The 26,310-nt window shown below is 40.4% G+C and overlaps 2 protein-coding genes across 2 annotated transcripts; one reads left to right on the forward strand and one right to left on the reverse strand.

The window, feature by feature from the left end:
• Window positions 1-4,596: 4,596 nt before the first annotated feature.
• Window positions 4,597-7,114, reverse strand: LOC139283198 (tumor necrosis factor receptor superfamily member 4). The gene is made up of 7 exons (XM_070903171.1): window positions 7,033-7,114; window positions 6,755-6,865; window positions 6,421-6,634; window positions 6,035-6,312; window positions 5,842-5,946; window positions 5,273-5,359; window positions 4,597-4,613 (listed from the first exon to the last, which is right to left on the reverse strand). The coding sequence occupies exons 1-7, from the start codon at window positions 7,112-7,114 to the stop codon at window positions 4,597-4,599; spliced, it is 894 nt and encodes a 297-aa protein (XP_070759272.1).
• Window positions 7,115-11,782: 4,668 nt separating this feature from the next.
• On the forward strand, window positions 11,783-20,122 carry ddi2 (DNA-damage inducible protein 2). Its single transcript, XM_070903291.1, has 11 exons — window positions 11,783-11,950; window positions 13,263-13,392; window positions 13,926-13,993; window positions 14,066-14,303; window positions 14,418-14,544; window positions 14,713-14,840; window positions 15,995-16,123; window positions 16,646-16,749; window positions 16,908-17,100; window positions 19,374-19,422; window positions 19,769-20,122. Exons 1-10 carry the CDS (start codon window positions 11,813-11,815, stop codon window positions 19,382-19,384), a joined length of 1,266 nt encoding a protein of 421 aa, XP_070759392.1. The 5' UTR covers window positions 11,783-11,812; the 3' UTR covers window positions 19,385-19,422; window positions 19,769-20,122.
• Window positions 20,123-26,310: the final 6,188 nt, after the last annotated feature.

The following is a 26,310-nucleotide window of genomic DNA, read 5'->3' on the forward strand; positions in this document are numbered from 1 at the left end:
TGGAAGCAGTGTAAATGGGATGACAAAAGTATATATAGATATAAAGGAGGGTTATTTAGCTTGGCTTTAGGAGGGGAGCCTGGTGTTTGTTCATCACAAGCAGACAGCATATGTGACGTGTATAGGTGGCACGGATTTATAAAGAGAAAACACAGACATCAGCATGTTCACTATGAAGCTGCCTTCTATAGGCTTTCCTATAAAGCATGTGTTGGTGTTGTTTCAGGTTTCAGCTCAGCTTTGAAACTGGGGATAAAGTGATTGACGTTTAATCACCATCTGCACACTCAAGGTACAATACAGAAAATTTCCAAACTCTTAAAACCATGATAAGTGGTTGTTTATGTGATGAAACACATGATTAGGATACAGGTAACCTTTTCTCCTTTTCACTCGTTTCTCATCTTTGTCATCAATCTTTTGGTTTTAAGTTATTTGTAGCTTGTCTCTTCAAATTATTAAAAAACGCAATAGATTTAATTGGGATGTGACAGGATTCAAGTTTGGCACTGGATGCAGAGCTGATAACATTTCATCAAAGCCTACCAACAGCCCTCTTCTGATGTGGTAGTTAACAAGTAGCACTACTGAAGAACAGATAAGATGTCATTCAGATAACTGTATTTGTTGAGGTTTTGAAATATCCATCGCTGAAACTTAAAACACTTTTTTGTTTATGGTGGGAAAATATCTCTGTAGGTAATTTACATCTATCTACATTCTTATTTCTGCACCTGTGTTGGAACTGGTTGTGGTGGATCACACATTTGGAGCTTGGAGTCGTTCTATAGTTTTATAGAAATTGGGAAAGAAGTGCATTTTTTGGCGTCTGTCCTAAACCTCAAGTGTGTTAACAGTGTGTGGACTGACATTTGGACAGAAGAGGATAACCTTGAAGCTGACGTTCCTAAGTGACGTACAGAATACTGTCCCAGTGTTTTTTCTATTCCTTTTTTATCATTTGTGAGAACAAACTCAACTAATATTTCATTGTTCCCGTGGTTAAGGAATGGTTTGCAACATAAGACATCAGATCAGCTGTGCTCTGATTCATTTAATGCATAATTTGATACTATTCATTCATTTAAATGACAGTGAACAGCAATAATCAGTGAGTCGCACAGTGAACATGACATTAAGGCTCTAATGCACTTGCAATATTCTGAATATGACTCCGTGTGATTCCTGGAAAACCCATAGCCTACAGTGTGAGGACACAATGAATGGAACCGCCTATATATAATTTAATTTAAAACAAATTCCAGCAGGAATTCTACCTTTATACCACCTGTTAGCCTACTAACAGCATCCCCAAAAACCACAGGTGATAGGTCATACTGTATGCTGTGAGTATTTCAAAGTTGTTAACCCCTCGAGTGTGAATTTTTACCCCAGGGCTTACTGAAACCTAAAAAGTGTGAAATAAGGGTGCGCTGGGTTTTTTGTTGATTTGCAGTACATTGTGCGATGTGTAGCAGTCACGTGTAGAGAAGGTAAACATGGCATTTTGCATGTAGATCATGTTGCTTATATGATGCAGGAGTGCATAGTTAGAGACGCATGATGAAGAATTACTGCTGTCAACTTACTGTGAGTGTATTGGTGCAACACACTGTTCAGTAGTGCTGAAATGTAAATTGTGAATAAAATTGACAGAAACTGAATCACCAACAATTCTGAAAATCCATCTAATAATTTAAATCAATTATCTCAAGCAAAAATGCTAAATATTTACTTTTTTTACTTTCAGCTTGTCAAAATTAAGGATTTGTTGTTTTTCTCTGTTCAATATCATTGTAAATTGAATGTCTTTGGGTTTTGTACTGTTGATATCACAAAACAAGCAATCTGGAGACATTCCCTTGGGCTCAGGGAACCTGTAATGGAACAATGTTGGAGACATTTTGTTATTATATATTATATTATTACATTATATGGCACATTATTAATTAATTCATTATAAAATAATCAACAGACTGATCTATAATAAAAACAATAATTGGTTGCAGTCCTACTGTTGTTGTTGGGCTATGGGTATCTCTGAATCAAGCCCATCTGATAATTTTGTGTCCACACTGACTCATTATGAAAGCCTGCGTGAGTAAGATATTAATAGTGATGATGCATGACTTGTGGTCCTGTACATTTTCAATAGTGGTCCTCATTTGCATGGATTCTGTGTATTGCGCTTCATGCTGTGAAGGTATGTGAGAGGCCACCTGGGATTATAGCACAATGCACAGTGACACCAAAACCTGTGTTTTGATCAATGTTTTAGTGGCATACCCTCGGCTGAATTGGCACCCTTCCAAACCTCATCACACGTGGCTGTACCAAAAAGACTATCAGAGACATTTACTTCCCTCTCACGTCACTCACACTCACTCACAACCACATGGTCGCATGTTTGAAACCTCCTTCAGGATGTGACATAACCATAGACGTACTTACAGGTACTTCTCGACACTAGTCGTATGAATCGTCATCATATAGCCACAAGTGTAGACAGTGTAGACAGGTTTTAAAACTGTACTGTGGTGAGGGTGGGTGGCAGACATGTGATGTCACTTGTAATTGAGCCTTCAACGTAGTAATATAAAAGCTCACTAAAGGTTAAGATGTGACATTTGGATGGATACAGTGCTGATAAAAGGTTTTCACCCCCCTTTGGAAGTTCTCACGTTTCATCGTCTTAAAGGGGAACTCTTTGATTTTATACATCAAAGTCTGTTCACAGGTCTTGATGAACTGCATATGTGAAAATGTTGTTTAAAGCATTTTGTGGCTCCACAGGGAGCTGTGTGAAGTAAGATAAACTGCCTCAAGTGATGATCAGCGGCAAGAGTGCATGGAATAAAAATCATACTTCATCATCAAGTTGGTGGAGTACATAGAACCAAAGTAAATTGAATGTGGCTGTTTTGACAATGACCAACAGAAAAATACCGTTTAGTGTCAATGTCTCTACAAATTGATCAAAAATACTTGTATGCATGAAACAAAGAAAAACTATAACATTAGGTTTATGTGAGTGTGATGACACAAAAGCTATGATCAGCTTTACAGAATTAACAGCACATACAAAAGGAAAATAGCACCTGCAAAAATACTTGTATGTACAAAGGATGTGTGTTATCTGTTATCAGTTGTTGGCGTTTATTGTTGTCATTCAATGAGTGAAGTTTCTGTACTTTACAAGGCAGCTATTTCTATAAAACCCGACATAGAAAGGGTTTGTTCACATGTTGTATATTTCTCTGAAACCACACACTTCCTGGATCGTTGACATTTACTGAAAGTATCTGCAGGAACTCTTTGCACTGTATGTGCATACTCTCTGTAACAAATGCCCATACTTGGGTAGTTAGTTTAGTTGTAAGAAAAGCCAAGTTTATTTTAGTTTAGAAAATCTTTATTCACGCATTCTCAGGGCATCAAAGAGAACAAATATCAGAGACAAAATATTTGACAAAAAACATGCTTTACATAAGAGTCAGATAGAAACTAGTTTGTTTGTTGTTAAAACAGTGGCAGAAAGTAACTAAGTACAAGTACTGTACTTAAGTACAATGAGGTATTGGACTTTATTTTAGTATTACTAGTAGTACTTCATACTTATACTCCACTGTTTTAGCGCAAATATTGTACTTTTACTCCACAACATTTATTTGACAGATATACTGTAATTACTGGTATAACAAATTATCCAATATTTCACCCAACCTAGGGGTCATGCCCCTCCAAAGGGTCACCAGATAAATCTGAGGGGCCGTGAGATGATTAATGGGATAAGAAATAAGACAAAAACAAGTTCTGTTAAACAACTTTTTCAGTTTTTGTGCTTTTCTCTATTTGTAGGAACCACTGGACTAAACTAGCTGACTGTATATAAAGAAGTTATATCAACAAGTTAAACTAGCACCACCTTGACCAGCACAAAGAAAATGCTGTTTACACATTGATGCATCAGTATTAACAATAATAATGTGATATATGATAATATATTATCAACTTTTCTGCAGAACAAGTTTACTTTTGATACCTTAAGTATATTTGACTAATATGTCTTTTACTTAAGTAGGATTTAAAATGCAGGACTTTTACTTGTAACAGAGTATTTTTACATTGTTGTAAAGGATCAGAATACTTCACCACCGTTTTTAGAAATGTTATTTCATTTCTTTTCCCTGAAGTATTCCAGCAGAGGGCGCAGAAGGGTAAGGAATCAATGAGTTGGAACCAAACTGCGGCTTTTTCCAAATAGATTCACACAAAGCCAGCCGGGTACACACCAAGCCACCTGTGATATTTTTAAGGCTTGTGTATCTGATTTCTTAGCGAAACATAAATGAATAAAAAAATGAAGGCATGCTTTCATAACGCCTCTGACTGTACTGATACGGGGAAAGTCTCCAGTGAGGCGTAAACAACATAAAAGTCCTCACATTTACTACATCAATCTTTCCAACGGCAGAAATGAAAACATGAGAGGAAGTGTCTCTCAGTGGGGAAAAGACACGCATTTAACTCCACAAGGGGAACTCCCCCAACCCCACACACCACTGAAAGCATGTTTTTTTCAAGGTAACAGAACTGTTACTGGTGGAACAGAGCTGAATCAACAAAAATGACACAAATAGAGACAGAAAGACAGCATGAAGAAATTAAAATGTCTGGCTTTCCAGCAGTTCATAAACAGTATTGATCGCTATTACTTTTACTACTATATCGTTCACACTGTATATTTCTCAGAAACTTGCCCCATTAAACCATATCACATTATATAATGCCATAAGGCTTTAAAAAGCAGGAAAAATATGTATATATGTTTTAGCAAGGATTGTTTGGAAATACTGTAAGGCATTTAGTGGCATGATCTCTGAGGTCATCATACAAAAATGTGAATATCCAAATAAATGTTAAGGTTACACAGAGAGTGATTTTCTTTATAGTAAAAATATCTTACTAAAGAAGGCATAACAGTTTCAGTAGTAAGTAGTTCAAATTGATTCACAGTTAAATGAGTTAAAAGTGAGGTATGATACATACATATTTTTCACACAATTCACCCGTTATTCTATTACAACAGAACAAACAAACGTCAAATATTGACCACGCTGCAGATTCTGAATATACCTGTTATAATACAGATACATTAGATAGTTTTTTCTGATGTAAAACCAACAATATAAGGAAAATATAAGTGATCAGTCTGTATTCGGATGATGATTATCTGAACTTAAAATTTACAGAATGAGTTGACCGATTTCACCTGAGGGCTCCTCTGGATTCAGTTTGAGAGAGGACAGACTGCCATTGCCGCTTTCCTCAACTGGCCTCCGACACAATGACTCCCTTGCTGGAAACAAACATAGAAGCATAATTAATTAAAAAAGGTCATATTTACGACTGTGTTCTGTATATCCACAATTGATATCCATATTCCTTGACTTTTGGCCTTTTTAAAAGATATCGGGCACATTTAGAAATAAACAGCACAGAGCCAAGAGGGAAGGAGCACAGGTGAGCGGCATGTGACGTTTCCTACAACAATGAAAAACATTCAGGCAGTGTAACAGTGGGTTTTAACTAAAGAATAAGTTTTACTTTAGCATGCAAAAAGAGTTTAATGTTCAAAGGAATAACTAACTGCCTAGCTTCCAGTCTTTGTGCTAAGCTAAGCTAACCATCTGTAGCTTCATATTTAGCGTACAAACATGAGAGTGGTATCAATCTTTTCATCTAACTCTCAGCAAGAAACCTAATTCTGAGCGGATTTCCCCAGACATTATACTATTCCTTTAAGTGCAGAATCACTTTCCTTTTAACGCTGCGACATACTTTGTACTGCTGGTTTTATCGGCACACAAGAAGCAATGTGCAGCTTGCAGGTCACAGCGGTCAACACAAGCAGTCCGATGATTCCAAATATGAGGAGGGCCATACCTGAACAGGACAAGCAAGCAAATAGGTTATTTAATATTACTTTTTAATCCGAGGTTGGGCCATAAAAAGAGAGCAGCAAATGTTTTACCAATGTGGTTGCCTGTGTTTGACGGCTGGAAAGGCTGCACTGGGACTTTCGGGGTGATGGTGTGTCCTGGACCAGATGTGGTGGTGGTGGTGGTGATGGTGGTGGTATGCAACTTCTGAGTATGGGCCCCCTCATGTGGACGGTGGGATGTTAAGCGTACAATTAGAGACATTTTGTTTGACGTGGGAGGTGTAGTGATGTAAGTGTTACTCTTCAACTCATTACAGATGGCGTCTGCGGTGTTGCTTCCAGTAAAATTCACTCCTGCTGATTTACATCTAGAATGAAGAATAAGAGATGCAGCTGTAAACAACAGGTAAACCACTTTAGACATTGTTGAGATTATATTTTTTGTGTAATAAAATACTAGAATACAGTGGACATACTCTTTCCACTTTCGACAGGTCGAGTCGATACTTGAGCTGAAATATCCAGTTTCACATTTTGCACATTCTGGCAAGGAACCTGCACGATTTAGTCCAAATCCAATGTCACATTTGCAAGTGGAAGAATCACTGTCACTGGGAACAAATTCTCCGCGGCACCTGCATTTTCTGTTCATCTCTTTCGTGCACTTCTCTTCAACATCACTCCCCGATTCTACAACAGCAAACACATCTCTTCGTTAAAGGCAGGTTGAGACTTGAAAACCAGCCACTTCATTTGGAAACTGTACTGCATTTTTGTAAAATACATCACACCAAAAGCTCCAACACTCACCTCTATCACACTTTGTACATGGTATGCAATGTTTGGAATGGTTCTCTTCAGGCTGGTAGAATTCATCAAGGCAATTTTCACAGCTATTTCCGTCACGAGATACTCTCATACCTTGATTTGTTTCACAGTGTCAACAGAAACAATGCACTTTAATCACAGTAACGTACTCAAAGCACGTGAAGAATGAGAGGAAGCTGTAAAGCCACAAACTGTAGTACGTTCTGCGGCATCGTGCAGAATGAGGAGGAACATTACAGCACAAGAAAGTCATACTTTACCTTTTGGGCAACTCTTAGCATCCAAATCAACAATGAGTTCATAAAAAGTCAAAGTCAATATAAGCAGTTTGAGCAGAACCATATTCAATACTTTAGTGCTAACAAGTGCCACTGAGCGTTTCACCTCAGAGAGTGAGACATAGACACACCCCAGACTAGGAAACCTTTATAAAGGACTGACGTGAAAAACCCACGTGTTTTTGAATAGGAGAGAGGTCACTAAAAAGTTAAAAGCCCAAACTTATAATGTATTGTAAATGTCTTACTTATAATATGTTGCAATTAGAATACCTGAAGACCTGACTGACTCTGTTGAATACTCCACTAATGAATTATTCGGTAATTAACCCTGTAAAGCCTGAACCATGAAATAATTGCCAGACAATTCTAATTTTTTGAAACTGGAGTGTTAGGGTTAGGGTATTGAACTTTCTGACAAATTAAAAAAAAAGAACATCAGGGGGCACACTAGAGGTTGGCCTTTTGCAGGGGGGGGGCGGGGGGGGGGGGGGTTCCTCCTGCTTCTGGAGAGGATAGTGGTCTGCCACACTTGATTTTGCCCTTTCCTGCACTTGTGAGAGAGGTGTCAACAGCAGCTTGAAACCTTTGCAGGGGCATGGGTTTCTGCCTGGGCTTCAATTTCTTCTGGTGCACAGCATGCGTCTGATTGTATACATCAGGTTTTTCAGGGGAAAAAATATCACACTGTAGAGAGGTCTCAAAAACTCATGGCGTTACAGGGTTAAATTGTTCAAACAGCCTTCACATTTCTCACTCAACTTTTAACTAAAATACATATTATATGGAATAAATAATCACATTTATATCTTATATCAACATTAAGATGCACTTTATTCATTATAGCAACAGACAAATAAAAGTGATCATTTTCCATCTGCGCAGCGGCTTACTCCATTACAAACATTTTTAGGAAACAGAATGTTATTATCTGTAATGATCTGTCATTTAGAGCTATTTTGGTTTATTAACCTTTATCTGGGCCATCTGACTAATCGGAAAATAGGTAGTGGTCTGTGGTTTAACTATCATAAACTATGCAGCTTTATCTTGTTTTGGTTTGGTAAGCTCTTGACATCTTGCATATTTTTGCATATGTCCTCAAAACAGACAGAAACTACATATTCTGGATCAATGTGCAAGCTACAACCACTCAAATGCCATATGCTTGCTTCTTGACAGCGGATGTAGACACACCTCCGCTCAAGTTTCAGCTGGCTGTCGTTCAGTGAAATTTTGAAAAACATTTTAATTCACAAATTTCTTATGTTCATTTTTAAGTAACTGGCTGTAATCTTCATAAAATATCAACATAAACCCATTTAGCAAGATGAAAAAATGAAAAGTAATCTACAATCACTGATGTGATGCGTCAGCTGTAAACTTCTGTGCGACGTTTGAGCCGTAGAGAAGCCCATTGTTTGTCTCATTCTGACATCACAGAAGATTTCAGTCAGGCAACTATTTGTCTGGTTTCTATCCTCAGGAGACTTTGTTTTTATGTGTCACTAGAAACAGTGTACAGGAAAGAAACAAAAAAGCAACAAAACTTCACAGCGTGTCAGGGAGGTATACTGTTCTTGTAGTGCCACAACATGGCATGTTTCCTTCTTTTTGTTCCTCGTAAAGTTTGGCAAACTCCATTGTAGCAGAAGTTCATATAAGCTAGATCTCACATCTGTTATTTCTGTGATCATGGACAACCCGTCTAAAAGTACCAACTTTGCTTTTTGGAGGTGAACTTTTCAGTACCTCATTTTTACATATGAGTAGACGTATCACACCGAAGCAAAAAAAAAAGAAAAAAGTTTTTGTTCATTTACTCTTTCTTACAGTTCAGCACATGCTGCAGTCATACAGTCGTACCGTGATGTTTCATTCATACCGAGTTGTCTTTAAAGGTGTTTTCAATCAGTCTGGCTAATTAGAACTCAATCCAGGTTGAAGCTGGGTGGAGATATGTGTTGTATTCAAAACATGTAATATGCAGTATGAACTACATGTGTGTATGCGAGGTAGACTGGTCCGATGCTTACTGGAGATTTCTTTGGAATCCGTACGACTTACGGGTACTTTTGGCATACTGCAGATTTTACTTCTGTTGGCATACTGCACACTGCATGCTACTTTTTTGGCAAAATCAGTACGTACTGCTAGTGTAGTAGGCATTTTCAAATACAGCCATGGTGCCAGTTACGGGGTGTCACCAGACCAGAAGAATGATAAAGCTGTAAATTGTCCCACACTAACAGGTGCAACAAAAATAAGTGTTGAGTGAAAGAGATGTCAGTCATGCACAGTCTGTACACGCCCACACATTCTTAAGAAGAGCGGCGTGAATGTTGTTTCTGTGGACACCGACGATACGTGACGAGTCTTGGCTTATCTTGGCCTCTTGAATTGGAACATTTTTTTTTTACAGGAGGAACAACTTACAGACATTACGACACCTTATCAAGTCTTCTCACCCCCATTGCCAAAGCACAGAAAACCAACTCTGTAGACAATGGGACTGCACCCAGAAAACTGAACATTTTCTGTTTCAGCGTTGTGAGTAAAATATGGATAAACAGCTAAAACCCTTCAGATAGACAGTAAGTGGTGTGCAGGTAAAAGAACTATTGATCAGGGTTGATGTTCCGATAAATATGCACAAATAAAAGGATATTGTGTAAATATGGCAGTTTGCATTCAGTTGTGGTCCACACATTTGAACTGCACACCAGTGACTTCAAAACTATACATTGAGCTTTATACAGACGTCCTCACTGTTACTGGCTTTTATATCTCACTAGTTACTATTTAAGACTTATGTTGCTTTAAAGAAGATTATGTAGTACATCTTTAAACTGCAGTTTAAAATATAACCACAAATTTTCTGTAGGAGACCAAGTCCGACTGCTTGTTGAGTGACCATGATGTGACTAGCAGACCTCTGGATATTGAAGATGAATGCAATGTCATTTATTTGCTTTTGGGTTCAAAATGCGTTACTCTTCAACTGGGTAGTGTTGAAAGTCGGGTGTACGGAGCGGAGGTTTCATGCTTAATGGAAGAGAAAGTATTTGCACCTTCTGCTGCAAAGTGGCTGTTGGATTGTATTCTGTCTTTTTCTAACAGCGTATTACTGAAATCGGCATGAAGGTCACCATTACCAGCCAAAGAATGGACATCGCCTCATGTGTAAAAAATACTGCAGATTTAAAGTAATATTCCACATTAAACACTTTACCTTTACTTTGTCACAAGCTGGGGGTATTAATAGGCTGACAGTTTAGTAATGTTCCTGCCTTTTCCCAACTCACAACATCTTTTGCATTTTCTGTGTTTTTGCACCAGATTTCAAGTAGAGGCCTCTGCACACAGGATGTGACGTGATTTATGTTTCCTGCAGCAGCAGCAGCAGCAACATTTGTATGGAATAAGTAAAGGAACTATGTGGTTAGCATGACATTTTGCAGTTTCTGTAAGTGAGTACAGAAGAAAAACCCAAACTGAGAATATCCAAGGAAACAGATGGCACAGTAAAGGCAGACAGACAGTGTTTGATTAAAGGAGGTATAATGCAAAAACAGCACAGTTATAAGCCCACTGTCCTTGACCAAAGATCATGTGTTTACTAAGTATGTGTCATCTACGGCTATCTCCCATGTTCCCTTAGGTTGACACTTAGATGAAATATGATACAAAAAATGACAACAACTGCTCATTACTTCTACTGCTGCTATGATTTAACCTTTATATTAAATTCATAAAGCCTTACAGTCAATGCAAACAATATGTAACTCCAAACCTCTTTCATATTAAACTAAGACTTTTATCATAAAACAGCACTAAATTAACCCGTTTTCCAATCAAGTCTTCTATTGTCACTGGAGCAAACTCTCTTGACTCTCTTTCTCTGAAAACAACAATAACAACAACAAAAACAAGTCAGAAATCTTGGTGTAATCATGGACTCTGGACAGAGAGCCAAACTTTGCAGTAGCAGCCACAAGCAGAGTCTAAACTAAACATGGAGCAGCAACATTTACTTACATTGCACCACTGAGAAGGAACAAACCTCTAGATTATACAAGGCTGACCTTTAAATCTAGGTTAAAAACTTCTCCTTTGCCTGAACCTTTAAGCACTCACTATTATCCTCCATGCACTTGCACCTTGTCTTGTTTTTATATTTTTTCTAAATGTATTTATTTATATTTTACATTTTCATTTATATTTTAATGTTAAATGTTGTTTTATGTCATATTTCCGGTTTGATGCCTTATGTAAAGCATTTTGACTCCTTTATGTATGAAATATTATGAGCAACACAAATACACTTTGGTTTGGTTTCAATTCCAAGTTTCATTACGCCTTGTCTTGAATGTGTGTAGCTGTCACCAGTAGATGGTGGTAAAGAACAGTGGCTTGCAGTGTTTTTGAAATCAGAAGAAGAAATTACTCACGACTGCAAATTCTGTAATGCGACATGTCGAAAAACAAGCTGGATGAAATGCGGCACTACTGAGCAATACTTGATGTTTAGTTGTTGTTAAAAGAGAAACTGTCACATCAGGCTTTTACTCAGTAAGTGCAAAGCAGTCACTGTGTTTCGGTGTAAAAATTAGTTTGCCCTTTGACGCTTTTTCTACTGAAACACGTCTTTAAACTGGGGATATCCAAATTATAATTGGGTTTTAGTCTGTGAAACAAGGAACTACATTAACCGCATTCTGTTGCAGCGGGTTTGTCCAGTTTTCCTGCCCCAAAAAAAGCGATGCTGGTCACCGTTTTCTGCGCGCCGAGGGATCGCCCAGAAACCACCTTCGCCCTCGATGTGTCCCCAGAGCTTGAACTGAGAGACTTTGTAGCACTTTGTGAACTGGAATCAGGAATCCCGGCTGGGGAAATTCAGGTAAGACCCGGACTAGCTGTAGCCAGAGAGCTAACGTAGCTCATAGCTAGCTAGCTGGCTTGCTAGCATGAATCGGACTTTTGCTGTTTTGATGGACTGGGTGTTGCGAAACGTCCGTTATCAACAACAAATAAAATGTTCCGACTTCTATCCCCAACGGTTAATGACGGTCACAAACAGTCGGCTTTATCTGTGGGTGGCCTTAACCTAACCGAAAGTCAACCTAATGGCAAACTAACGTTAATGAAGCTAACTGTGGTGAGGCTAGTTAACAGATCGAGGACAATTGTTTGTGCTAACGGTTACAAGAAACAACCCAACGTAGCTTAACTTAATTAACGTTAACGTATTGCTTTATCGAGCCGAATTGTGTATGTCCGTGTCACAAGTACACTTAATTAACGTTAACGGCTTTCTAACGTTAAATCAAGACACGGAGGGACGATATCTTGACAGAGATAAAAAAATAAAAATAAAAAACGATGGTCACACAACATGTTAAGCTGCCCCAACAAATTGCACACAGTTTGAACAGTTATGGGGTGTATGAATAGTATAATTGTAACGTGAACGACGGAATAGATTTTTTAGCTTTATTGGAGATGTGGAGCAATCAGACTTCCAGTCCAAAATGCATGTACGTTACGCAATAACTTAAAACACAATTCCGTGTGGCCATGCAGTAAATACTGCCCCTATAAAGCCTCTAATTGTGTGTTCATTCATTCATTCATTGATACTCTTTTGATAATTAGTTAATTGTTTAAGTCAAATGTGCTAAACACTTTCTAATTTCACCTTTTAAGTGATGAGGATTTGCTTTGGAGGGTTATGTTGTGACATGTACAGACTGTACAATGCAATCCATCACTAATGCCTTAGGAAACATTTCCCTTACATAATTAATGCAGTTTGGTCTGTTATGGAATATGTTTGTGGGCACTCGGGGAAACAGAAAGTGAGGGTGATAAATCAACCTGACACCAGTCAAGTGGCTAGCAGTAATATAACCTTGTAGCTCTGGGTTGGAAGGTAGTTTTTGCAGTCAGGTAGACCACTGAATTGGCTAGCCAGTTAAACTATGTTATGTAACATTTGCAGTGTGGTTTGCTTACCGAATAGTAGAGTTTGCAAAAACAAGTGCCCCCTAATGACTACAGCATTTTGTGAAGACTGTCGAATTTGATCTATTGAAATCTGCGTCAAGCATGCTGAGTTTATCCAGTCATGGGTATTCTATAATCTAATATCTACGTCTGTAAATCTTTTGCATGATGATATAAAATTTAATTCTGTATTTTTCCATAAACAGATCACATATGTAGAGCAGCCCCTAAAAGACCCCACTCGTGCCTTGGGGACCTATGGTGTTAAGGATGGAGATGTGGTGGTTCTCAGGCAAGCTGACAGAAGGCCACCACCAACTCAGCCAGCCTTCCCAGGTAACGCACATCTTTGTTAAAATGATATGAAAGCTGTTGATTTACGTCTGTTTCCAAGTTCCATTTAACATGCCAATTGCTGTACATTAAGGTCCCATGAAATTGCTCAGAGGGTGTGATATTCTTGCATGGTTTGATGCCTTTTGCACAAGAAAAACACAAAAATAGGCAGGACAAAAACAACAAAAAGGACACTGATAGGTAATTGGTACTGGTTATTTCATTACACTTGAGTAACAATGTTGTTTCACATCCAAATAAATTCACACAACTGCTGTTAGTTCTAGTTGGTAACCAGCAGGGTTTTTGGGAGGGGTTGGCCAGGATAAGTCATCAAAAGTATGAGGAAAGTAAGTGCAATTTACAGGAAGTGAAAAGTGTAAAGTTTTGATTTTAAAAAAGCAAAGTTATACATCTAGGGACACAAGGCAACAATATTGAAAAGATGAATGCATTATTTATTTAGTTAGCAGTAAGACTCCTTGTACATGCAAAATGCTAACCTCTCACCCTCTATCATTTGTGCTCTTTAGGTCTGCCCCACATTGACTTTCGTTCCATCACAGTCCCCGGCACTTCTTCTTCAAACAGTCAACGTGGTGCCATAAGGCCGCAGCAACATGCTCCGCAACAGCAGCCGCAGCAGCCGCAGCAGCAGCAGCCGCAGCAGCAGCCGCAGCAACAGCAACAGCAGCAGCAGCAGCCGCCACCTCCGCAGCAGCCACAGCAGCTGCCACCGCAGCAGCGCGATGCACAACCTTCCACACCATCAGCCTTTCGTGGCTCCTCTCCTCAGGGGCTGGATGACCCTGCCTTACTCCAGCAGATGCTATTATCCAATCCACATGAGCTTTCACTCCTCAAGGAGCGAAACCCACCACTTGCTGAGGCCCTGCTGAGCGGAGACTTGGGTAAACAAAAAAGAGCTGTTGAGGTCACGTGCAACTATTTGTGTGTTTCCAGTCTTTTTACTTTGAGTCCGATATGAATCGGTCAAATTAATGTAACTCTCTGTGTTTCCTCAGAGCGTTTCACCAAAGTGCTGCTGGAGCAACAGCAGGATCGAGCCAGGAGAGAGCAAGAGAGGATCAGACTTCTGACTGCTGATCCTTTTGATTTGGAAGCCCAAGCCAAGATTGAGGAGGACATCAGGTATGGTGTACAGACCATAGATTTTGTTCATAACGCAACACAAAATACCTCTCATCTGCATTATGATACAGTCTGTTTTACTCCCATAATCAGATATTGTGATGTAATAACATAATAACAGGCAACATGTTTTCATTTTTTTCCCCCTTGGATTTGTGCATATTCCAGGCAGCACAATGTGGAGGAAAACATGACCATTGCAATGGAGGAGGCCCCAGAAAGCTTTGGACAGGTGGTTATGCTCTACATTAACTGCAAAGTCAATGGGCACCCTGTGAAAGCTTTTGTTGACTCAGGTAATGAGCATTAAATCCTGATCCCATTTGCCGTAGATACAATGTTCTGGTCATGAACGGGAATGGTACTGAAATGTTGGCTTGCTACATAGTGGTTTTGTTTTTGTTTGTGGCTCAACAGATGAGCAAGATAACAAACTACCCATCTAGTTCTCTGATTTGCAGATGTATCAGTATCTGCAAATAATACACCAATTCACTTTAGGACAGTGTTTTAACTTGGAACAGTTATATCTGGACTATAGAATTTACTGTTTGTTCAGATATATAGCCCTCAGTGTAGTTGTCTGTAACAGTTACCTTCAGTGACAGTCAGATTTCAACAAACACTTGCCTGTTCGGCACATACGTCAGATGATATCAGGTTATGTCATTATTTTTGTCTCCCACTAACCCATTATTCGGAATTATTTGCAGCCTGAATGATGTCCATAATCTATATCAGTTATAATCATTGATTACAAGATTATAGTCTTGATTATTTTGTCTAATGCCTACGCCACCATTATTAATCACTGTTTTCCATGTGCTCGGGAAGCATTATTGTTTATTGCACTTCTGCACATTAACATGTTTTTACTTTTTAAAATGTCTCATTGCAATACTTTACTGTATACTGTAGCAGTAGCAACAAAGTGAGTGGTTTTCCATACAACAGTAATGGCATGCAGAATGTTGCTCACTTTGTTGTAGGTTTGAGTTTACACAGACTGAAGTAAGAGCACGTCTCTAGCATTTCTTCTTCAAACCACCTCTCTATAACTGCTTTCTTTTCTTTTTTTTTTACCAAAAGTCATTTACAAGGTAGGCATCCTAATCAGATGCTTAACCCACCTCAACTAGCTCCTTTCAACCTAACAGAGCAGAGGTTCAAATCTGAGCTCTTTATTTGATCTCCCCACCCTTCCAAAGAAATTGATTTCAGCCGCTTTTATGTGTGATCTCATTCTCATTCCCCTTGTGATCTTTACAAGACCAGTATGACTCAGCCAAGATCTGGAAGAGTAACCTCATTCTGGAGCACAGAAATGCAATGCACTTATTACATCATTTGGATTTACACTGCATTGTAATCCCCTCTTTGTTGCACAGGCCATTTTTGATTTTTGGTTAGGATTGAACATTTTGTAGTACCTGACATTTCTTGTTTTTAGGAGCCCAGATGACCATCATGAGCCAAGCATGCGCTGAGCGCTGTAACATCATGCGGCTGGTGGACCGTCGCTGGGCCGGTATCGCCAAGGGAGTGGGCACCCAGAAGATCATTGGCAGAGTTCATTTGGGTGAGTGTCAGCTTTTTTCAGATATTTTCTCTTAGCAACACTGTACTTTAACGCAAGTCAGACAAAGTCAGCATGCTGCTTGAAAATGTGCTGAATGGTTAGATAGCCTAGCTTAGCACGGTTACAGGATGTCTTTGAGTCCACTTTCTATTTATTTTCTCACCCATAGTTATGGTTTGAAGTAAGTACTTCCAAATGATAATTTAACTGTTAGGATTTTGTTGAGGCTTTGTAAGGAACGCCTTCAACGCTAGTTTAACAAAAAGTATTAAACACAGTGGAGAAGATTAATTCTCCTAACTTCCTGCAGATATCTACAGACTTGCTAAGGCAAAGCTTACCATGCCACATATCTTTTAAAACTGCATGCAGAGATTAAAAATGGTGCGAGGGATTGTCTGACTCTGGGTAGGTAGAATAATTTTCCCAGACTTGATCTATTCCTTCAACTGCATTCATATTCAAGTCTGCATGACATTTCAGGGTAGTTTTAAATTGTGTTGTCTTGTTGCACTCTTGTAGCTCAGGTCCAGATAGAGGGGGACTTCCTTCCTTGTTCTTTCTCCATCTTGGAGGACCAGCCAATGGACATGCTGCTTGGCCTGGATATGCTGAAGAGACACCAGGTGTGAGCCCCTTTTTATCTGATCACAGTGTGCAGTACAGTATTGGATTGGAATTAATTACATAATAAAGGGATTTCCATTTTCTGCTCTCTGTCTAGTGAATGCACAGGAAAGTTGAAGAATATCCAGGAGCATTATTTGTCCTATTTTTCTTGTAGTGTTCAATCGACCTGAAGAAGAGCGTGCTGCTAATAGGCACTACAGGCACTGAAACTCGCTTCCTGTCTGAGGCAGAGCTGCCAGAGTGTGCCCGACTGGCATACGGAGCAGAGGGGCGGGAAGATGCCCGTCCAGATGAGATAGCTGACAGAGAACTGGCAGAGGCACTTCAGAGGTCCATACAGGAAAGCGGTAAGGAACAGTCTCCACAATCTCTGCTCTTCAGCCTGTTTTTCATTGAGCTTTTTTTTTTTTTTTTCAGCTCAGGTAGAACTACATTTGCATGTGCCACATGAAGCTTCTTACTCTCAACCCCATTTATGCAGTCATCTGAATTTTCGGTCACATGATCACTTCATGTCATCACCTCACCAAATTGAATGTGCCTTAGAAGGTCAGGAAATTGAGAGATGTCTGTCAGGCAGATATAATCATATATAAGAAAAGAAGATAAATGAGATGTTGGCGAAGATCGAGCTTTTAAGGCTTAAAGGGAAACACTCATGATTAGTTTTTTGCTGGTTTTCTGTATGTAGAGTTGGGTTGGGTTATATGAAAGGCACTTAAAAGCAAATGTATTATTATTATTACTTTATTTCTATATGATAGTTATATGATAGAGAGCTAACTCTTCATTAGCAACCATCATATCTACAGTACGTGATAGTTAATACTCCATTAGCAGACATACCACAGAGCTGTCCTCTGGATGCCTTTTTAGCTGCTCTTGAACATTGGAGAAAACGCTTAACCACTGATGCACTCAATGCCACCATTAACGCTAATGGAGCCATTTGTGCTAATCAACAGTACTGAGTGTGTCCTATTGCAGTGAATTCAGCATGGACTGTTAAATGTTGTCAGATTCTGTTTTGGACAACAGTGCAGATGGATCTCTGAAGGAGTGTGAGAACAGCGTTTGAAGCCACCTGCAAAGACAAACGGAAAGGGACATGTAGTGCTAATAGAAACGTAGGCAGTTATTTGTATGAGCAACAGTGTCTTACACAGACTATGAAATAAAAAAAACTAAATCAGCAATATATCACAGCAGCATTACAGAAATACATTGGATTTTTCAAAGTGGGTGGGGGGGGGGATCAGGAGACCTTTTCTTGAAATTATGATTTCAATTATGAAAATAATCTCATAATTGTAAGATCTAAATCTTGTTATCATAAATAAAACATCCTTTAATTGTGAAATAAAATATCTGATTTGTTTGAGAAAAGGATCAGAGGAAATGCTGCTGGTGATTAACAGACTGTTTAACGTAAATTGCATTGACAAAAAACTGCTTGGGTCCAAGTTTACTCCCGGACGTAAAGTGCTTTTTGTGTGTACACTTGAACAATGACTAAAAATACTTCCAAGACTCGACACTGAGTGAAACCAGGTGGCGTTAGCATGGTCATGTTGGTGAAACTGTTTAGTCACACTGTTTTCTCAGATTTGTGAGATAGCTGTCGAATGATTATGAGATGACGGTCTCATAATCTCATAATTTTCTCATTATTAAGAATTGTCTGTAACTTTACATAAAATTGTGTTTGTACTGTTGTCATTCAAACTGCTTGCTCTGACACAAACAGTAGCATGGTAAACTGCTAATAGTGGTTGATTGTAGCCGGATGGCATCATGTCATCTCAGTGTTTGGGCAAAATGTAATATATATACCATCAGGCAATATAAACTTTCGACCAGTTAGTCATACTATTTATACCTTGGTAGCTATCTCTTATGTCCCACCGTATCTCTGAGTTTATTAGGCCATTTTGGCAAAATAAATGAGCAGTACTGCTTTATTATATTTATATAGATTACATATTCGGAGTTTGTCTGTATTTCCCACACCTACTTGGGTATAAAGGTAAATGTCAGAGACTGACTGTAAGCAGAAAATGGGGCTTTCTCAACCAGTTGGAGGTGTGTTGAATTTTGCTTCTAGAAATACAAGTAACATTTGGGATTGTCAAAACACAATCGTGTAAGTGTTTCCCTTTAATGCTTTTCAAGACTTACATTAACATTTGTGCTATTGCCGTAGATGCACTCCGTCTTTGTTATTGTTTCCGTTTGCCAGTCATGTCCGGTAATGGCTGCACATTGCCAATGGATCTCGAACAAAAAGCAGCGGCAGTCGACAGCCATGTTGTCGATAGGCAATCCTCCGCTATGGAAGAGGCATCAATCAATCAATTCTGGCCTTGATTATCATGGTTAGGTGATTTTGATCAAACGTCCTTCTGATGTGGCCTCAATTGAGGTTTCTGACGTTCAGTGGCAGGGTTTGTGACGGTGTGACCTCTCTGTCAGGACATAGGCTCAAGTTGTTTTTGGATGACACTTTTCACATGTGTGTGTGTGAAAAGGCTGATAGGTTGGTGCATGCTCTGTGTGTGACTGCTAACTTTCTCCGTCCCTTTGCATGATGTGTGTGGTGTGTGCCCTAACCCCTGAGCAGGACAGCACTGATGCATTTGGAGACAGCTGGAGAGGGCCCTACCAACCAGGTACTGCAAATTCACAAGTCCATTGCCAGTGCTAAGTCCATTGCTATTTATGTCTTATTATTTTGCTCTTATTTTGCTGCTGGATTGGTTAATTGATGTTGTACTTTTGTTTCTACTTAGTCATGTATTTATTATGAATACATATAACTGTTAAAAAGAGGAAAAAGTAGCACAAGTAACAAACTATATGTGCAGTGGGTATTCAAGAGCTTCAGTAAGGAAATTTGTGTTTTGGGTTGTTTCCCTAGATATCATGAAACTGAACTTTATCCAAAGTAATGCCTCCAGACGGGGCCCACACAAATTCCAGCTGTTTAATTCCCAGTTATATTTTCTCTTACAATAGACACTGCAGATGGACAAACTACCTCACGGCAGCCCCCACCATTTACATTACCCAGAACCTTAGACCAAATGTCCTCATCCACCTCCCCTTCCCAAAGCCCTTCCTCTGGCCAGCCCCAGACCCTGGATCGCTCTCAGTCTGCCCCGGCCGCCATGGAGCAGGCCTCAGCACCAGAGCTGTGCCTGGACCAACCTGGCCTCCAGGAGCTTCCTCTGTCCCCAGCAGAGGATGCTGGTTCTACACCTCATCAGGTCCACCCTCACCCTCTGCCTGACCATAGCAACTCCAAAGTGCCCCCTGTACCCAGTCCCGCAACAGACGTCCTCAGTACATGTACCCCTCCTGCACACATGACTACAGTATCCCTGCCTGGAGACGCAGAGGGGGAAGCTGAATCGGACGAGGTGGTGAACAGCTCCATGCTCCCCCATCCAGAGGAACTTTCCCCCATTCAACCCATGGAGCAGGAGGCGACTGAGTCTGACACTGCTGACCCCACAGAAGCCATTCCGATTGCTCTTAGCCAATCTGACTCGGTTGAAATGGAGTCCCCCACTGCCTCCCAGGGCGCGGTGTCCTCTGAGAGGGACCAGCCTGAAGGAGAGCACTGCTCCAGCTCCGACAGCATCCCCTCGCTGGCGGCCGCTCTGATGGAGCTTCACGAGCTGCTAGTGTCCAACAACCGTGCTCAGTCCCAAAACCGCAGCACCTCCTGCTCCCCCTCACATCCATTCAAACAGGAAACAGACGAAGTGGCCACAGAGCCACGCACCCCGACCCCCGAAAACACCCAGCGTATCCCCTCTACTGCCATCACAGCCGGTGCAGAACCAAGCGATGCCAAAGCCAACCATGCTGCTGCTGTGTCTGATGAGGGACCATCCAAGTGTCTCATCCCTGACTTCTCTGGCCAGGAAGAGCATCTGGGCGGAGATGCAGCAGAGACTGTGGAGGAACAGGGACCGCCGCAGCGTCCAGACGGCTCTGGGGAGAGGAGGGCAGATAGATGTGGGCAAGATGAAGCCAATAACATCAGCTTTTGTCAGCCTGAGCCAGAGGTTCCTCCTGATCCTGCAGGGGACCTGGAGTTCAGGGAGCCCCCCGAGGGGCAGCAGGGGAGGGGGGTCGCAGATGGACGAGCCTCTGGCACCAACACCCCAGACACTCTTGGCCTCCAGACTGAGCACACCTTTCTCAGTCCTCTGTCTATGGCAGTGGGCTCACCGGAGGAAGTCTCTAGCACCTCCTCCTCCTCTTCCCCTCCTCTTGGTCAGGTTCCCCAGCTTACATCTCCAGCCCCTCTTCTCCCCCCTCCGCGTCCCTTTATAGAACAATTTCCAGCTGAGCACATCCAGAGAATCCAGGCAGCAGGGTTTTCTGCCATGGAGGCTGCTGAGGCACTGGAAAGAGCCCATGGGGTTGTGGAGCTAGCCCTGCTGGCACTACTAGCCCGCAGTATCACTGTGCCCACCTAGACTCATAACTAGTCCTATGAGTCCCCAGCTTCCCAACTCAGCATCTGTCTTATTTATACCTTGTTACTGATCCAGCTGTCTCGGCCCCTTCTTTGCAGGGAGCACGTATAAACACAGGGAAGCGCTGTCTCTTGGTTTGTCGTACAGAATATCCAAGAACAAACAGGACAAATGGTAATACTTTTCTGGATATTGCAGATATGTGAGGTGTGTTTGCATGCAGATGTTTTGGGTGCCCGCCCATTTCATTGGTTTTTAGAGATTTGGTATGGTAGATTGATTTTCTTCTTGTTTTGTCGTCCAACATTGACACATTATTAAATGCCCAATGTGTTATTGATTCTTGAACTATTAAACATTACTATAATTTCCCCTTTGATGTGTCATAAAACTATTGTTGTTTAAGTTGTGGAGCATCAATGAAAATAATCTGAAAATGGAGTAGCGTTACTCCTACTCCCCGTGCCAGAATAACTGTCTGGTGAGCTTTATATCATTCAGCACAAATATGGATATTTGAAGCAATTTGCTGATCAACAAAGCAACATGTTGATATTTATGTTTGTAGCCCCTTCAATTTACAAATCAGAACCCAATGATGGAAAAGCTTCATTGTGGAAGCGGCTGCGGTGTAGAAGGGTTGGTCATTTTTGATCAAGTTTACAAGTAATTTATCCGGATGATTGAAACCCCTATGTACACCGCCGTTATCACCCTGAAATATCAAGAGAGCCACAAGTGTATTTGTTGAAGTAAGATCATAGATGGCATTTTTTCGGTTCAGTATGTGTATTACAGAAGGTATCTTGTACTGTATGTATCATTCTCAACAGTTTGAGAGCGTTGCCATGTGTAGATTACAAAATGGTTTGTAGCTCCTGTTCAGAAAGTTCTTTTATTTTGTGTCAAATCATCATAGTGTGTGTGTTCATATCTTTAAAAACACCCATTTTCATTTTTTAAAATCTGTTAGAATATGGCCATTCACAGCTGTCAAATGTTTTGTCAGTACATCATATATCAAGTATTTTAATGGCTTCATTTGAGTCATATACCAACAATGTTCAGGCAGATTGAATTATCTACTTTTATCTTGTATGAAATTTTAAATTGCAAATAAAATGGAACTAGTATTTGTACACTGTGTGTGAATTTATTTTTTTACTTCCTGTAACTAAATGCAGTGCGATTAGGGCTGCATTTTGTTAATCAAGCCATTCTCTAATCAAGTCAAACGTTTTCTATATATACAGTAGCAATGTTAACGGCAACCAAGAGCCCTTCTTTCATACTGAGAAACATTCAGAAATGACTTCTGAAACCTCAGTATGTGTGAGCCAGCTAGTGTGTCCCTATTCTGTACTACATGCTAATTGATTTAGTATACTGCTTTTACAGTTGGTGTACAACAAAATCTATGTGCTTAACTGTTTCATACAACAGGAAATGCTACAATACATGTCAAACCGCAGCTTTGTAACGTTTTTTTTTTTGTTTTCCAACTCAAAACCTGCTACACAACTAGTGTTTGCCTGAGCCTTGAAAAAAAAGAGCCACACCTGGTTCCAGTTTTTGTGATTGCTGCTTAGTAAAGCTCAGACTGCATCCCATGGCGGTCATTTAACATGAGTGGTTGTGGAGCAAATGAAGGATGCATCAGTAGATGAACACATCCACTACTGCACTTTGGTATTTTAAGTTTTAAAGTGAAGACTCTTGGTGTCAGATTTATGTGAGAGAACCGTTCCAGACTAAAGCGTTATGGCTCAAATTGACTGCAGAGATGAACACGGACACTGTTTGAGCAGTAGCGTTGTTGCTGATCTACACTTTGGAAATAGTCACCTAGTGAATAATTTGATATCACAAATACAAACTGTGAAGAGAGAGCATCTCTCTTCAAGGTTTTCTCTGGAAACCAGCAGTGTACCTGACACTGGAGGCCTTGATGAGAGCGGTGACTCCATGAACCAGCTTGAGGATTGCAGGTAAAGACCACATGGTGCTTCTGGAAAACTTCAGTAAACTTAATATGTAGGATTTTGATGACGAAATGTCTTTTTTTTTTTTTAGTCCTCCCATAGAAATGTCTTCAGCTCTCAGGTCGGTTGCCTTAATGCGCACATTGGATTTGAAAAAAAAGCCCCGTGCACCTGTGCCCAAGCTGTTCTCAGTACCCAGACTTGAGGAGGATAATCCAAATTTGTCTCCATTAGATGATCAGGATAAAAGTACAGAAGGGTAAGAGAGGCAGTAAGTCTTAATACTCTTATAATCTCTATATTTTTAACTAAATGTGGCCTGTTTAATAAACCCAGGGCAGCAGATCCAGCTGAGGAGGAAGTGCTGAGTGTGTCATTCCAGTCAAAGTACATTCATTTTTGTAAGTTTATTTTTCTGCTTGAGCTTGTCAGTCATTGAGTAGTGTAACATTTATAACGATGTGAAGTTCCTTGTCTTTGCTCTGCAGTCCCTCTGTATCAGGACTACTGTCTGCAGGCGGTGAAAGATGATCTGCACCGACTCAAAGAGAGTTTTGTGTCTGAACTGATAACACCCCAGTATCTGCAGGGTCCGCAGTCTCGTCTTAGCCCTCGCTGCCATTCTGAGGCTCCATCCCCTCATTTAAACCCTCCTGAAGCAACTCCATCCTCCCCCCTGCCTCACCCAATCAGGGTGACTCCGTGCACCCTTTGGCAAGATCTAGATGAGGTGAAGGAGTCTGGCCTGCTCAGCAGCTTGACAAGCAGAGAGATTCGCCTTCAGGAGGTGTGAAAAGCTCTATATTTCATGCTTTACACTTCACACGCGCTGCGTTCAAGAGCAGTCTTATCTAATTTGGAGACAAATCAGTTGAATTAATATTTAAAAAAAGGAACAAGACGTAAGGGTAGTTAAATGATTGTCCCTGTGACACTAATGCTTATTATACACCAGAAAGGACAGTTGGAGGACTGCAAAATGGAGGGACAACTATGCTATTTGCTAGTGTCATCTTAACTGTAAGGTTTGGCAAGAAGATGGTGTGAGAGGAAAGAACATTAGAAGGGTTTGTGCTCTCAGACTCAGCGTGTCATGCTCAGCTTTCAATGTGCTGTACCCGTTTCAGCTTGTTGACGTGTGTGTTACTGTCTGCACGCAGCATTTAGCATGTTGTTGTAGATGTTAAATAAGCTTACATCATTTTTAAATACAAACATTTATCTAACTTGTAGAGTGTAGCTTTACATTTAGCATGTTAGCTTGAAATGTTCACATTCTCAAAGTACAGTTTTATAGGCTGTTTTTATATATTTTGTCAACAAATTAGGAAATGTTACTCAAACAGGAGTTAATGGTGCGTTAGTTGGACTATTTTCAGCAGTGGAATAATGCGCTATGTATTTTTAATACTTTTTGGAAAAACAATGGAGGTTTTTGGCGAAGAGGAATGAGCTATATCTGGCTTTGAATACACGGGCAGAACTTGTTCATAGGATCAATTCAGTGTTGGTTTTTCATGAGATTTGAACACAGAATCGTCAGCTTCATAAGTGTTTATAAAGCTCCTTTAAGGTTTAGTGTGACAGTGAGAGAGTCCATGAGTCCAAGAACTGGAAACCTTATTAATTCTTGTTGCCTCATTTTCTTCCTCTGAAGTCGATGTTTGAGTTGATCGGTTCTGAAGCGTCTTACCTAAGGAGCCTTGGCGTTGCTGTCGATCATTTCTATGCGTCGAAGGCACTGAAACAGACTCTGTCTCAAATGGAGCATCACATTTTGTTTTCCAACATTCGTCGTGTGACGGCAGCCAGTGAAAAGTGAGAGCTCCGCAAACAGCACTTTTTTAAAATATATTTTTGAACTGGATGTGTTGGTGTTATACACTGAGCTGGTGTCCCGCCTCTTCTAGGTTTCTCATGGATCTGGAGATTCGACTGGGAGAGAGTGTGTTAATATCTCAGGTTGGAGACGTTGTGCTCCAGCACTGCCCGGAGTTTCACAGCCTCTACGTGCCATATGTGACGAACATGATGTACCAAGAGGCCCTTGTCAACCAGCTCCTGTAAGTCTCTCTCCACAACACCAGCCTTTCATTAAACCTATTCGATCACATCTCTTCTTCTTTCAAGGCAGCAGAACAGAGACTTTTTGTATGCAATCAAGAAGCTTGAGAGTGATCCAGCGTGTCAAAGACAGAGCCTCAAGTCATTCCTTGTCCTTCCTTTCCAGAGAATTACTCGTATTAAACTCATCCTCGAGGTTGGCATCCGATGGGATTTTAATTAAATGCATCCAAATATCTATTTTTTAACTTTATGGTACGTTTCAGAAGTCGACTAAGGCTTCTGTTTTGGTTTTCTTCTGTTTCAGAGCATCCTGAAACTGACTGACAGAGGCTCTGACTCAATTTCAAATCTCGAAAGAGCAATAGAAGCCATCCATGAGGTAATACTGTTTTCACTTTCGAATGTTTGGATCTGTACGTTCATGCTGAGACAGAACGGAACAGGGGAGGGGGCTAGTTACTGGAAGAGAGAGTATTGTGGTGGTGTAAGTTATGCTTAAAGAAGCTGAGCATATAAATAAAGACCTGCCATTCAAATAGCTTAAAAAGTCAACTCTGAAAATTAAAAATGGTATCACTATCCCCTCTAAACAGATAGCGACTGAGTGTGACAAGGGGGTCCTAAAAATGAAACAAATTGAGGAGCTGGTCTGCCTGGAAATGCTGCTGGATTTTGGCAAAGTTAAGGTGTGTGTTTTTTTTTCCCCTCACTGTAAGAGTCTTAAACTGAGTCTGGATTCTGTTATGTAACCTGCAGATGGCGATAAATTCTAACTGACTGCCTCTTCCTCCATCCAGTCGGTTCCTCTGGTCGTAAGCGGGCGTTATCTGGTGCACCAGGGTCCCGTGAGACAGCTGACCATGGAGGCCGCTTACAACACACGACTGTCATTCATCAGCACCTACCTCCACCTCTTCAATGACCTTTTGATCATCTCCACGAAAAAGTATTCATTCTTGCAAAATGGGGCAATTAAGAATTATCGATATATAATTATGATCCACATCAGCAAAATGAA

This window comes from Enoplosus armatus, chromosome 3 (genome assembly GCF_043641665.1).
Source record: "Enoplosus armatus isolate fEnoArm2 chromosome 3, fEnoArm2.hap1, whole genome shotgun sequence".
Taxonomy (NCBI): domain Eukaryota; kingdom Metazoa; phylum Chordata; class Actinopteri; order Centrarchiformes; family Enoplosidae; genus Enoplosus; species Enoplosus armatus.

Excerpts from the sequence above, each read along its gene's own strand:
- LOC139283198 (XM_070903171.1), bottom strand. The coding sequence starts at position 7,114 with ATGGTTCTGCTCAAACTGCTTATATTGACTTTGACTTTTTATGAACTC. Across the intron at positions 6,866-7,032 it reads TGCTAAGAGTTGCCCAAAAG|GTATGAGAGTATCTCGTGAC; the intron begins GTAAAGTATGAC and ends AAACAAATCAAG. Across the intron at positions 5,947-6,034 it reads AAACACAGGCAACCACATTG|GTATGGCCCTCCTCATATTT; the intron begins GTAAAACATTTG and ends TGTCCTGTTCAG.
- ddi2 (XM_070903291.1), top strand. The coding sequence starts at position 11,813 with ATGCTGGTCACCGTTTTCTGCGCGCCGAGGGATCGCCCAGAAACCACC. Across the intron at positions 13,393-13,925 it reads AACTCAGCCAGCCTTCCCAG|GTCTGCCCCACATTGACTTT; the intron begins GTAACGCACATC and ends TGTGCTCTTTAG. Across the intron at positions 14,841-15,994 it reads GAAAGCTTTTGTTGACTCAG|GAGCCCAGATGACCATCATG; the intron begins GTAATGAGCATT and ends TCTTGTTTTTAG.